The sequence below is a fragment of the Anser brachyrhynchus genome (genome assembly GCF_964034855.1).
Source record: "Anser brachyrhynchus genome assembly, chromosome: Z".
In the NCBI taxonomy this organism is placed as follows: Eukaryota; Metazoa; Chordata; class Aves; order Anseriformes; family Anatidae; genus Anser; species Anser brachyrhynchus.
The window spans coordinates 5245426-5260018 of record NC_137697.1 but is presented as its reverse complement, the minus strand read 5'-3'; the positions used below and the strand labels follow the sequence as shown (position 1 = coordinate 5260018).

At 56.4% G+C, this 14593-nt stretch overlaps 1 protein-coding gene across 2 annotated transcripts in view; it reads right to left on the bottom strand.

The window, feature by feature from the left end:
- CNTFR (ciliary neurotrophic factor receptor) overlaps nucleotides 1-14186 on the bottom strand; it is a gene marked incomplete at its 3' end in the record, with an annotated part of 178639 nt that extends 164453 nt beyond the window's left edge. The window contains exon 1 of one of the 2 annotated variants that reach the window (XM_080573834.1): nucleotides 14168-14186. Coding sequence is in view for 1 of the 2 variants with exons in the window: in XM_080573833.1 (XP_080429959.1) it covers nucleotides 13387-13485 (99 nt within the window). Of the gene's footprint in view, nucleotides 1-13386; nucleotides 13619-14167 lie in introns of those variants that run through there. The other variant, XM_080573833.1, reaches the window with a different exon arrangement.
- Nucleotides 14187-14593: the final 407 nt, after the last annotated feature.

Genomic DNA, 14593 nt, shown 5'->3' with positions numbered 1-14593 from the left:
TTGGGGCACTGCTCTAACCCCATTTTGCCCTGCTTCCATAGGACGTGCTGCCAAGCAGACAGCACACCCAGGTGTGCCCACCCTGCCACACAGCCTAAAAAAGTAAAGACCATTTTCTCGCTCGCTCCACAACACATTTGTTTTGTGCTCCAGACACTGGCAGGTCTTATTTGTAAGATCATGAAATGGTCTGAAGCCTTACAAGAAGACGTCAATTAGATGCTCCAAACCCTGCCATCAGCAGAAGGTCAAGCACACGGCGCGCCGTCTCGACGGAGCTCAGCCCCGCGCCCCCCGCTTCCACCAGGCTGCTCTGAGGGGGGCTCTCTGCTTTCACATTGCACCAGGAACTGGTGTGCAGCTGGGAGGGTGGGGGGTGGGGGGAATAAAAGACTTTTTTTTCCCCTTTAAACAGGCAGGCTAGATGTGTAACAGCTTTCCAACTTCAAGCCGTTTTGATCCAGCCAGCCCCCTCTCTGTTAAGTTCTGGCAAGAGACAGGCACAAAGCACCAATTAAACAAAGACGAGTTATGCTTTTTCTGTCAGGCAAAAAGAAAGGGGGGGGGTAAAGCAAAGGGGGGAAGGAGAAAAAAAAAGAATCCAGCCCTGAAGTCATTTTGCTTTCAAAACAAGCTGTCAAGGCAGCTCCTCTCCTCCCGTGGAGGAAGAGCAAGGAGCACCCACACACGCTGCGCGGCATCAGTCACCCGGCTGCACCACCAGGTACTTGGCACGTCAGGCCCAGCCGTGCCCCTGGTTTTCCCCAGGGCATCCATCAAATCCTATGACAGGGCATGAGAGCAACAGATTCCTGGTGAAGATGGGCTGAGCAGAGCCCCACCAGCTCCCTGACAGCCCCCGCTTACGGGCCATTAGGCTGGAGGGGAAAAACACAAAACCCAGGAGCAGCAGGGGTTCAGAGTGCTAACTCATCTGGACACATGAGGAACTCACTTTTTCCAAGGCAAATATGCTCACAGCTGGCACGGCTAGCAAACCTTGCCTTTTGTGACATCCAGGTTACCCTGTTTGAAGCCTGCCTACACAGCCAGCAGCAACCCTGGCTCGCAGCTGAGCTCAGGACAGCAAGCAGAGAGGCTCCCCCATGCACCCCACATCACTGCTTTCTTCACCCAGCCCAGGAAAATCAGTGCTGCTGGGTGAAGCCGAGCTACCTGCCGTCACGATGCGCTGCTGAGGAGCCACAGCACCCAGCCCAGGAGCACAGACACAGCAACCCCTGCATCACTTCAGCAGTGAACATCCCCCAAGCACCAGCAAGCTGTGCCCGAGTCTCACCCAGCAAGCACCGGTCCTGCAGAAGGCTGTATTACAGAGATCCCTCCAGGCTTTATTTTTTGCATGTCATTGAGGAAAATAAATAGCAAGTGTAACCACTTCGGGCTGGAAAAGGGCAAGGATTTCAGCAGTGCACACACACTGAGCCCAGCTTTAATATTGCATTCGCTGCCACGGCTGAACCCCCTTTGCAGAGCCTATTGCTACTGATCAGAGGTGCGCAGGCTCAGCGTCGCTTCCAGTTCTCCCCTCTCGTGCTCCCTCGGTGAGCAGCATCCAGCTACAGCAGCAAGGTCACCCCCAGGAGCAAATGTACAATCTCCTTCCAACAGGGCAGCACTTGCGCTGGGCTGACCTCTCCCAAGGAGGGGTGTGCTCCGCCACATTAGCAGGGAGCACCCCACAATTAGGAGGGAAGAGCACCCCTGCCCTGATCCGGCTGCTCGGGCTGGCAGCACACGCTCCTGCTCACTACAAGTGCCCTGCTCATTAGCATGGGGTCACTCAGCTGCAGCAGGGCACAGGCACCGCTCGGTTGTTGCAACACCACTCACGTCCACTGCCATGGAAGTGCTGAATTTCCTTTAAGAGCTCTGAAGCTTTCAGTTTGAATTTAAGAGAGGAAAAAAAAATCCCACATAAAGAAGAGCAGGATCTTTGTAAACATATCAGAGGAACAAAAGAAAGTGAATCTTTGAGCCTCTTGACCTTGGCAATGTCCTTATAATTACAAGACTATTTATTTTCAGTTAAACCCCAACTATTGAACAGACAGTGTCAAGTTGTTTTTTCTGAGCAGGTGATTACCCTGCCTGACTAATCTAATGAAAATTATCAGGAGGCTACTGACCTCTCACTACACACACTAAATAATGCACAAAGCTTCAGGATCAGACAGGCAAATCATAGCCCTGCCTTATCTTATCACTTTCTATACAGCTCCAGGCTTGTTCTGCTCATGTTTGGCTGTGTTAGCCAAATGCTATCTCAGTGGAAACAACAGCGAAGCCAGCCCCGAGAATTGCACAGCAAAAAGTTACCTCCATAAGATTTATTTTTATAGGAGGCAAGAGCTGCAGCAGCAGATATATTTAGTCTTTAAGTTGCTGTCTGGCTCCTGGGCATGTAGGAGAAGGTGGTGGTCCCCTGGCATAGGGCTTTGGGAAAAGCAGTGTTGTCCCAGGACTTGGACACAGGGTACAAGGCAAGGAGTGAAGAAAGTGGTGCACAGAGAAAGGAGTATTTTAGGACAGATTATTTTGCAGATGCGAAAAACCACCCCCTCCAGCATATCCTCTCAAAAAAAAAAAAAACACCCTTATTTCTAATCATTTTTGCAGGCAGGGCTGGCCGCCCAGGTGCCACAACAGGGGAGCAAGAGCACAGCAGGAGGGTGCCACTGGGGATGCTCCGTACCCAACCCCAGGTATGCTCCAGGGAATGGGGATCAGCAGCAGCCCTGCCCCACTCACTGCAACTCCCCTCTCCTTCGGGGAAAGGAGCAGCTAGAGCAGCAGCTGAAAGGGACAGGAACTACAGCTAGCAATTACAGAGACGAGACTTAAAAAGGGAGCCACAGAGAGGTTATCACATGCTCCCTGTGCAGCCTCAGCTTGAGCAGCATTCACAGCTAGAGAAATAGATTGCATAGGGGAGACTTCAGGCCTTAAATAAGTTTCCACCTGGGAAGCTACAGAGAACTGTGGAAAAAGCCCTGCTACAAAGGACAATTTAAGTTTAGCTTTTAAGCACTTCCCCAAGCATGAAACCCACACCACCACAGTGTGGGTGACACCCCTCCTGCCCAGACCCACTCTCACAGGCTCATAGACTCCAGGTCCTTCAGACCCCCCAGGACAGAAGCTCCTTGCTCACTTACCGCCATCCAGAACCTTCTACTCCCAACTTTTGCAAATCCCTACCAGCCCCAAGAGCCACTCCCAGCAGCCTGTCCTCACCCTGCAACACCTCCCCTTCCTCCAAAGCTCTCCCCACACCCCAAGCACCTGATTTAACCTCCCACCCTGGCTACCATAGGACTTGAGTCACTTTGCTCCACCTGGGGAGGTGCTAAGCAAGACACAGGTGAGCAGGATTCCTCACCTTTCAAATGGCCAGTTCCTCCTATCTTGCAGGCTTTCTGAAGGAGAGTGGCGAGCAACCTCCTCCAAACCCAGCAGGAGCAACAAGCACCAAGGTGGGTTTAGGCACAACAGAAAAAGGAACAAGAAAAATTATAGAAAGATGGGCAGGAAATAGCTCAAGATTCAGCTTTGGGAAAATACCAGCTAACACATGCAAGGAAAATGATCCATGGCAGAAATATTCAAAGGGAAGCAGAAATCTGGGAAAAATTAATGTCCACAGCAGCAATTGAGGGGGGACAGCGAGCAGGCAGGGCTCTGGAGCAGAGGCTCCCACCTCTGCAGGAGGGAGGAGGTGCTGGTGTCACTCTGGTGGGGCCGTGCCCTTTGCCAGAGGTGTCTTCAAAGCCTGGTCATGCTGTCTGGGCAGGGGACAGCTAAAAGGGTTAACTGGCCAGGACGCAGCAAAAGGAGGGTCCTTTGTTTTTCTTCTCCCCCCCCCACTCTGGGTTGTAGAAAGCTGTCTGTTGCTGTGGCATCCAAGCCCCTTCTGGAAGAAGTTAGAAGGATAATTAAATTCCTCCATCTCCTAGCCTGGGTGACAGGAGCAACCTCGGGCGTACTGCTCGTTGAAGCCAGCGCTGTAATTGCTTGTGTCACAGCCTTGCTCCAGCCACGTGTGCTGGTTCTGCCCTTGAAAAAGCCCAGGCACAGCTCGGTTTGTGCCTCTGCCATGGAGCAGCTGCAGGGCACCTTCCCTGGGCACGGCAGCGAGCGCTGGGGCTGCGAGAGGGACACGGGCTGGGTGAAACCAGCACCGCTGCACGGAGTGGTGTGCCCTCCGAAGTGCCAGCCTTCCTGTTACGTGTTGCTCTGCTGGGGCAGGGAGACCTGAGGAGGTGCTGTGCAGAGCCTGGAGGCTGTAAAATGGGAGGAAGGGGTGGATTTAAAACCGTAGGGCATAAATGGCAGGGCTGGTGCTGTGCGGATTCTCCCGCTCCAGTGCCTGCAGCAGCTCCCAGCTCTTTGCACCAGTTGCTCCAGTGCGGGGACAGCACTGTCCCCCCCTCGTGCTGGTGCCCAGCCAGCTCCCCCCACTGCTCGCACGGTGGCAGGGGGTTGTGACGCCCGGGAGGCACTGCAGCACACAGGCACTCGCAAACGCGTGTTCTGCAGAGGTTTCTCCTCTCCCAGGCCTGGTTTCCAGCTGGAGACACGTGTCCGTGCTTGTCCCCGAGGCAGGCAGCAGCAGAGGCATCCTCCGGTGCAGCTCCCTGCCAGCGGAGCATGGCAGAGCACCAGAGTGACAGCCGCCGGGGACAAGGGCACAACTTACTCACCGTGCACAGACAAGTACTCGCCTTCCTCGCTGGAAGCTGGCAGATGAGCCCCTTGTTAGTGTCACTTGGCCTGGCTGAGCTGGAACCCAGCTCGTTGCACGTATGCTCACCACCGAAACCTGGGCCAGATGCCCCATCCAGCCCCAGGAGGAGAACGGTGATTGCACCGAGCCCTTACCCTTGCCCTCCTCACCCCGGCACCTCTTCTCCTCTGCGATCCCTGGCTCTGCTGCTTTTCAGCACCCGCTGCCAGCTGAGTCCAGCATGGCCCAAGCAACAGGGGGAAAAAGGAAGCTGAAATCTGTTTCTCTTCATGCATCCAGCAGCAGAGCTGTTTCTCCAGCCCCCGCGCCTTTCTGCCAGTGACAGCGGAGGCAGGAGGAGCCCAGCTGGTCTCCTCCAAGGCAGGGATGGAGCAGGGGGAGCTGCTGCAGGGCCAGCACTTAAGAGAAAAGCATCTTCAGGCTGACAACTCAGCAAATCTGATCTGGAACTGGCAAGAGAAAAATGTAAAGCCTTCAAATGTCATTTGAGGGGTTTGGCTGCCAGAAGAGCTAGAGACAGACAGATAAGCGCACAGCACTGAACAGAGGGACGGATGCTCTGCTTTTGTCTAGGCAAGGAGAATTTACTAATGTGTCCCGCAGCTGGCATGAGCTGTCAGCAACTCAAGAAATCTGGTTTTCTGCCACCAGCTCTGCTCTGGGACCTCCAGGAAATCCCAAAGCCATTCCAGGTTGCAGTTTCCTCTCTTTGCAGGCCATGATAGTTCCCCGCATCCCCAAGGCTGTGGCAAGGCTCAAGGCTGACCGTGGTAATGTGCCATGGCAAGCAGCTCCCGGGAGCCCCCCAGAACTACATGCAGATGTGGGTTTCACTGTGCAATAAGCCAAGACCCGACCACTGGCCAGCCCATCCTGACTCCTTGTTGTGAGAGGCAAAATCAAAACCATCCTTCCTTTGCCATTGATGCCTCTGACCTGGGCAGGTGGCATTGTCTTCTCCTGTCTTTGCCAGCCCTGGGGGTATGATAAGCCCATTTTCTTTCCTATTTGGGGGGGGGGGGGGAAGCATTGCTGGTCCAGCTGCAAGTAAAGAAGTGCCAAAATTAGGAAGCACATATCCTGTATGCTCTTGATGTCAGGGACCCACTTTGGGTGCTGAAGTTACCCTCCATCCCTGTTTCTCGGAAGAGGAGGCTAGGTGGACCTGAAGTCGCTGGTCCAGAGCAAAGAGGGATGAGGGGCCTGGGCTGTGCCACAACATTTGGGTTCACAGAGCCCAGCCTGCACGTTCTGCAGGCAAAATAGTTGCAGACAAAAGAGGGAGCCCCCCCAAAGTGCTCTGGGAGTTGGGACATGCAGAAACAACCCCCCCCTTAAAGGAGAAAGGGCTTCTGCCAGGTGTCACGGCACGTGTGTGGCATGGCCAAAAACGTCCTCCAGCCCACGTGCTCCCTCCTGCATCGCCTTCAGCGTTAGCCAGTGCTCCGTGCCTGCCACAGTCCCTGCTTTCATGAATGAGATTAAAAACTAGACGCACCAACATACCCAATGGGCCTGTCAAACTAATAACGTTAGAAGGACTGGAGATACAGCAGCAGCAAGGGCCAGCCCCTGCTCCAGAGCCCTCGCAGAAATCACGCACGCAGGAGACAGAAAAGCCTCCGCCGTTCCCGGAACCAGGTCAATAAAAGCACAGACAACTCCATCCAGAGACGGAGACTTTTTATGAATCACAAGAAAGAGCAGCTTCAGCTCCCTCGGCTGCAGATAGGTGGGCAGGCACGGCGGGGCGAGCGGGGGAACGTGTCTGCGCAACACGTGTGCGGGCGTGCAGCGAGAGGAAGCGGCGCAGCAAAGCTGGGACAAACAGCGACCTCTCGTCCACCCCAAGCCGGGTTCCCAAATCAAACAGCCTCCAGCACGCCAGCAAAATGCGCTTCTTTCAGGTGCTTCCAGAATAAAACCCCTCCCCTCCCCAAATTAATAGGTATTCGCGGGTGCACCTTTGCTGTAACACTGTTATTTCCAGAGCTCCTGGCTAGGTGAGAAGCCCGGAGGACTGGACAGAGCTTTTTTGATCAAATCTCAGAGCAACAGCAGTGTTTTGTTCTCTTTCCTTTTTTTTTTAATGCATTTATTTTTCAATCCACCAGTTGAGAGGCGAAGGAAGCGATGCCCAAAGGAGGGTAAATCACACATCGGAGAAGTCTGGGACAAGCTGCCTGCCCTTTGCACCCGAGAGCCACGGTCTAACTGCAGGAGAGGATGTGTCCTCATTATCACCAGCCTTATTTTTAGTTCCTGGACAAAATGACTGTGGATTGAAGCCTGGCTGCTGTATTCCAAGCAGACACGCTTGATTTCAGGAGCAGACAATCGCGCCAGCCCCAAGGACCGCAGCATGGTCCTGCACGTTCCTGCGTCCAGCCTCCACGTTATTCTCACCCATGCTCCGGAGACTGGGAAAGCCACCAGAGACCACGAGATGTAGGACAAATACCAGGCTGCAACTTTGCGAACAAAATGCATTCACTGGCTTAACACCCACATAATTAAAAGCAGGCGCATCCCTTGGTAATTACCAGCACGGGGATGTGCCTGGCTCTGTGTTTGCTTTAGGGGGCCGGTGGCGCTACCTACAAAAGCAAAGCTGGTTGCCAGTCCCTCTGCAGAGCGAGGCTGCTCAAAGCGCTGGGAAAACAAGGAGCTGAGCCTGCCGTGCCCCGAGGGTCCCCTTCTGCCCCCATCCAAGCAGGAGCACCAGTAGCTCCACCTGGCTCCTGCCGGCTCTGAGCACCGCGGCTGGAAATGGGCGACTCGTGCTGCTGGGGAGTGAACTGGTGCAGTAAAGACGAAGTGACTCAAGGAACAAAAAGCAGGGAGCAGGAGCAGTCCCAGAGCTGCCCCGTCCCTTCTCTCAGAGGGGTACCCAGCCAGGTCTCAGTTGGTCCCGTGTCCCCTCCGTCCCCCCACCAGCTGCTGTGAATGCAACTAGCCCTCCTTCCCAGTCCCATCTGCTGCAAACCTCTCCAGCCTTCCTCGTCCGCCCTCCCCAAGCAGGGAGCAGCACAAACTCACCCCCTGGGGGAGAGGGAGGGGAGGTCTCCCCCATCGTGGTGCTGGGATTAATTCTTCTGTCTGCGGCAGCTTCCTTTTGCTCGGTGGCTCTAGAGACATCGTTTGAAGCCAGCAACAGCCCCAGAGGGCAATGCAAGTCACCTGAAGGAAAACAGCTTCCTCTGGCGCTGACATTCGGGCTGCCCCCGGGACAGGGAGCATCGATGACATCTTCAGGGTGTCACGGCTAATTAGAGCCCTGACTATACCCTCTAATTAGGTAACACCTTCAGACAAATCGCCTTCTCCCCTACAAACCACATCACCGCCTTCGGATACCATCCCTAATCGACTTAAAAGCGCTCCGTCCCAGCCCTCCTTCCACTTCACAGGGCAGCCCAAAAATCAATAAAGCCCCGAGCTGGCTGCAGGAGGCCGAGCACAGCCGGGGATGTGGCACTGGCAAGGATGGACACCCGCCTCTGGCCGGGGCAGAAGGCAAGCAGCATCACATCGTCCTCTTCCCTTCCATCTCCAGTCCTCCCAGCACTACTGGGAGCAGCCAGCACAGCCTGCTCCGGGAGAACAGGAGTGTTTGGGATGCATCGGTGTCCTCCTTAAAATGCTGCCTGGGGGCTTGGGAGAGAAGCAGCGCTCTGGCTCCCCGTGTCTGGCAGCCAGAAGGCATTTGAAAACTGACCACTTAGAAATTACTGCGCCAGGCTGTTATCAAGCTTCAGCATTTCAGTCCAGAAGCTTGACTTCTGTTTTCATTAAGTAATGAATAAACTGAAAGTGTCTGGATGTTTTCAGTTTCCCACCAGTGCAAAATTTTTAGCAGATAACCAAAAAAAAAGAAAACAACCCCAAGCCCAAAAAAACAAAACAAAATAGAAAAACAACGTGCAAACACGCTGAGCAAAAACTATCAAAATTCATAGAAGATAAATATTGAATCCTTCCAAGCCTGCTATGAGAACAATGTCTCTTTATTTGCTTTTTCACGAGGTTTGTTATAACAAGAGAGATACTACAGTGTGCAGTGCTTCAATATACACACGCGCATTCACAGCTGGAATAATAGACTTTAAGGACAAAAGGCAATATTACAGTTGAATTTATGCAGAAATGCATAAGCACGCCTTCAACAACACATTCTTTGCACCCTTCCCAGCTATACACGTGGACACGTATATCTCTTATGTCCACACACGCACACACCACGTCCCGGATCGATCAGAACCGCTCATTAAATCAGCCTCTCTAAAGTTTCTGCTGCTTTGGGAAAACATGACCCCGAGGAGACATCACACGTGAACTTAACATCCAGCAGAAAATGAAACCATAACACGCTTCGTCTTGAAAGCGAACCCCCCAGCCTAACTCAATCCCCCGTCTGGACAAAGCCTCTGGAGAGGAATTAAAACCATGCTAGGTGTTTCCTGGATTTCCCAAATTCCCCGGAGACTCTCTGGCTGCGTCCACCTCCTTCTCGCTTCGGAGATGTTTCCGGCTGAGCGCTCCCGTCCCCGGTCCCGCTGCGGAGAAATGCCACGGGTCCTGCGGAGCTGCAGCCGGAGAGCCGCGTCCTGCCCGCGCCGCGGCGACACGACAGGGACTGAGGACAAGTGGCCTGGGTCAGCCCCTGGTCTCCGCTGGGGTTTAATTCCTGCCAAATGTGCAGGGGAATTGTGCAAGGGGGTTGAATAGGTCAAGCTTTCGCATCTTCCCATTCCCAACAAAGGGATTCCAGCAGATCTCGTGCCCCCTAGTGTCATCCTGGCGAAGGGACCGGCACCAGACCGGGACCAGGACCAGGACCAGGACCACCCGCTGCCATCCCTCCAGGGTCTGCCCCAGACTGCACCAGGGACTTTGCCCACATTATGGCCAGCGGTGGCCAAACGCTGGTGCCCTGCTGGTCCCCAGACCACAGCTACGTGCCGCTTCCTCCAGGCATCCCGCTCCGGGGAAAGGCAGCGCAGCCACGCTCGCTGGCCCCGCCGAGCCCCGCAGGGCAGTGACATCCCCGCAGGTGTCCCTGTGCCCGGCACGGTGCCACCTCCCTGACAGTCCCGCAGAGCCCCGGCAAAACCTTCCCCACCAGCAGATAGCCCGAGCGGTGTCCCTGGAGAGGGGCCAAGAGGAGGAGGCAGAGAGCATCTGCAGTGGCCACTGTCCAGAACACAACTCCTCCTAAAAATAGATGGTCCCTGGAAGGGCACGGCCCTCCCAGCTAACGGGGACGAGCAGCGCTAGGAGCTCAAGGTTTGGGACGACGAAACTTCAAAATGCACAACAGACTTCTGCGTCAAGTCCCCTTTTCCTGCCTGCGCCAGGCCAGCACCTGTGGCATTGAGCTCTGGGTGTCAGCACAAGAAGCGATGCACAAAACCAGCCCAGGGCCAGCAGCCCTGTGTGCCAGCTCCTGGGAAAATCCCGAATTTGTTGTGGTGCTGATGGGTGCGAGTGGGACTGAAGCACCCAGCTGACCCCGTAGATGCAGCACCTAAATGAGAGGCGTGCGCTGGACAGGAGTGCAGGGAATTTGTGCATCAAGAATGCGCACGGGCCTCAGTTTCCCCATCCATCCTGCAGCCCCCATGCAGCTCTCCTTCCTTCATTTTGCTCCTCTTACCTTGTTGAACCATCAGCTTTTGTGGGGAGAGGCACAGCGGTCTCCTGACCCCCTCCCAAACAGCACTTGGAGCACCAGCCTCTTCCAGCGTGTGCTAGCAGCACACAAACCAAGCTCAGCAACCCACCACCAAAATTTGGAGGAATTCTCCCCAGGGCACTGACCTGGGTATGCTGCTTCCTTCTGCAACACCGAGCAGGGACTATAGCTTAGAATAATGGGGAAGTAACTCAGTTCAATGCTGACAAAGCATCACAAGCCCCAGCGGGGTGGGAGGGGAGGAGGTGTCCTTCCCTCGCGCTGCCATGCCTGGTATACATCATGTTTAGGGCCAGACATACGTCACCGACACAAAATGGACAAATTGGAGGGATTTCAGAAAAACGAGCGACAAAAATGATCAGGAGGCAGAATGGATTGATTTACAAGGGGAGATTAAAAGAGCTGCGATCGGTCTAGCTGGGCTGAGCAAGTACTGACAGAGTGAGTCGGATGCTAATCTGCAAATGGGATGAAAACGATAGGAATAATTTAGCGTCTTCATTAGGAATGGGATGAAATTAAGGGGAACTCAGGGCTGAGTATGTAGGTGAGACATAATAATAAATGAATAAAAATAAAAACCAACAACCCCAAACAAAACTCCTTTCCTAGTTACCCAGGGTTTAGTTTCTGCCAAAACACACAATATCTGCAAAACTCTCTCTGCCGAGGGCAGCATCCTTGGGAGCAACCCTGCCCCTGAGCCCAAGGTGTGCGCACGCATGCACGCTCACACACACGCACAAATGGACACAGACACACAGAGCCCTTTTCCACCCCGATTTGCACCCGGGAGAGCAGCAGGGCCCCGTGAGGACGGCAGCATGGTGCTTGCTGAGGGAAGGGCTGTGCCGAGGACGCCGTTGCTCGCCCAGCTCTGCACGGGGCGAGGTGCTGAGGCGGCTCCTGCAGACTCGCGGCCGTGAGCCTGGCGGCGAGCGCTCCGATATTTACGCACCAACGGCACATTACTCAGCAACTCCCGCCTGTCAGGCGTAATGGCAGCGGCAGCAATAACAAATGACAGAGCCGAGTCAAGCTCCCCGGCCGCGCGCCCAGCCCTGGCAGGAGCAGGATGCGTCCCTCCAGCTCCGCAGGGGATTACCGAGCGTGGCCAGGAGTGCTGGCTTGCACCCACAGAGCTCCCACCACCACTTTTGGAGAGACATCTCCGAAAACTGAGGTCGACCGCAGTTACTTGCACTCCTGTGTGTATCACAAGCTCTGTGGCTCTGTGGGGACCAGGGGCTGCTTCCTCCCCTGGTTCAGGAGGTGCTGGGCACCTTCCATAGGGGGGCTCAGCGCCTCGGCAGGAGCGGCTCCGCTCAGGGTAAATCAGACCAAAGGGAACGCACGATCGTCAGCTCATGGCTTGGCCTGCTCTGACAATAGGCTCGGATGAAGTTATCCGAAAGGGCTGTTGCAAAGAAGTCTGGCAGGCACGGGGCTCTCATTTCCAAAGCACAGCTCATCACTGGACAGTCCACCCTCCCCAGCAAGCCCTAGTCCCAGCACCTATTCCCAGTGAGATGCCTGGCCGGGCACGAGCATCCCTGCACATCACCAGCCATCACAGCAAAGCTCAGCTCCTCACGGCGGGGCAGGGAGCAAGAACGGCTGCCAGAGCTAAATTTGCAAAATCCTAGCAGAAGTCAGCGAGGTCCGGAGCAAAAGGCAACCTGAGGAAAGGACCTCCGGGCTTATCCCACAAATAAAAACGCAAAGAGACCTGAAAAAGCAACCAAAGTGTTCAGCAGGCAATTCCCCTTCTGCAACCTGTGCTACAGAGACGTGTATATAAGCACGGGGTGGGGAAGAAAGGGGAAAAATGTTTATCGGCTTTCTAAGAGGGAGAGGGAGAAATGCCAATCTTTATACCCAAAAAAAAAAAAAAAAAAAAAAAAGTTTAGTGGATTAAGAAACAATGGCTGGAGGAGCATGGGGAAGCCGAAACACGCAAAGCAGGTCCTGTCCCCGGCAAGGGCAGCCCGGAGTAGCTCACGCGCCGGTTAGAGTCCCGATCCGGATTTAGGATTGCAGAGGGGAAGTCACCAAGATGTGGGGATGTCAGGGAGTTTGTGCAGCACAGGGAACGGTGTGTGTTATGCAATTCTGGAAAGCAGCCCTCGTCGCGCTCGGGGTGAGCTGCCGAGCCTGGGGGAGAGCAGATCCACAGGCACACCAGATGATATTCTTATAAAATCAACACACACACCCCCAACCCCCCAAAAATAAAACCACACACACACAAAAAAAAGAACAAAACATAAAAATCAGCGCTGCCACGGCAGAGGAGAGGGCAGGTTGCGCTTTTGGAGAAAGGAGGCAAAACTCTGCTCTCCCGCCCGGGAAATCCACAGGCTGCAGCTGACAAAGAGCCCCCCCGCAACCTCGGCTCCGGCACGACTAATGCAATGCAGCAGGCGGCCGGGCTCATCCCCTCCCTGCCTGCAACCTGGTGCGGAGGCAGCGGCGGCAGCGCCGCGCTCCCGGCCGGGGGGACGCGGGGCCGGGGACCCGCGGTGGCGCTGGGGGGGGGGGCGGCGAGGACACGCGGACACGGGGACACGCGGACACCCCACGGACACCCGGAGCGGGAAGTGAACTTGCCCCAGGTTCTTTCCCCGTGGGTTTCGCCCCCTGCCCCGCTGGCGGTGGCGAGGTCCACGGCGGGGCGAGGACACGCGTGGGAAGGTGCTGGGGGGGGGGGGGTGGCGGGGGGGAAGAGGAGGCGTGGAGAGGGGGAGGAGGGCAGCGATCCCGGCCGCCCCCATCGGCAGCAGGAAAGCAGCGGCGTTTCGGCGCAGGGCGGCTGGCACCGCGGACCCCCGGAGCCAGCCTCTCCCTCCCCATCTCCCACCCCCCCCCCCCCCCCCCTTCCACACCCGCCCCCCTCCCCAAGGCCGCCCCCCGTACTCACGGCTCCCTCCTCGCCGCCGCTCCCGGCTCTACCCCATGCAACCACCGGCTGCTTCTGCACCGGCTCGGGGGCTATAAGCTCTTTTAAACTCCACCACATAACCCATGTGACCGCAGAAGCCACTGGTAAGGAGCGCCGGGGAGCCAGCGATGAGCTCAGCCCGCACCCCCCGGCACAGCGCCGCGGCCGCGCTCCCGGCCCCGCCGCGCACGCCCGCCCCACGCCCGCACCCCCCCCCCCTTTTATTTTATTTTTCCCCCACACACACACTTCTCTCCCCCCATACCCACGCGTGGGTCTTTCCACGAGAGCCTTTGCACGCGCCCCCGCGGGCCCCGCAGCCCCCTTTCCGCCCCCACGCCACGCCACGCACACGCGTGGGTGCTGCCCCGCGGATGCTGAGAAGGGGGAGGAAGGGGCACCGCGCTCCCCCCCCCCCCTTGCACACGCACTCTGGTGAATGCATTGTGCATGCTCACAGCCCCCTCGCACGCACACACCGCACTCAGGAGCACCCCACACACCCTCTGCGTGCACCCCCACGTGCACCTCTCCGAGACGCAGACCCCACGCAGCACTCACACACAGCCCACGTGTGGGTGCCATGGCACACTGTGGCCACACATGCCCCCTTGCGCGCCCTCTCCAAGCACCGAAGTGCCACCAAAATGAAACACCCAGCTACATGCACCCACGCCACGCAGCTGGACACCCGCGGGTCCCTGCTCCCACGCCCTCCCACACTCACGGCGTGCAAGTGATGCACCCCGCATGCACCCACCTTTCCCACTCGGATGCAACCTGCTGCTGCACGCCGAGCGAGCCCACGCTGCACACCCCACCCGTAACAAACCACCCCCTGTCTGTGGGGTCACCCCACTCCCCAGTGCACAGCTGTCCCGCAGGCTGCAGGGCGAGGAGGACAGACGTGCCACGCACCAGGCTGCCCCAGCAGCCGTGGCACTGTGCGATTTGGGAGTGCCAGGATTAATTGCACCGGGGGGGAGGACGGGAGCCAGGCGTGAAGTTTGGGTGTGCAAGAGGCTGGGACAGGCAGGCCTGGCCGGGCAGGTGCAGGCGTGTGCTGCTGGGGCACGCCAGCAACACGTGGGAGAAGGCAGAGCTGGCAGGCAGAGGGCTCCGCAGCGAGCTGAGTTATGGAAAATGACTCTTTCCAAGGAATTGCTAAAATTAAAGCGGCGGCGAG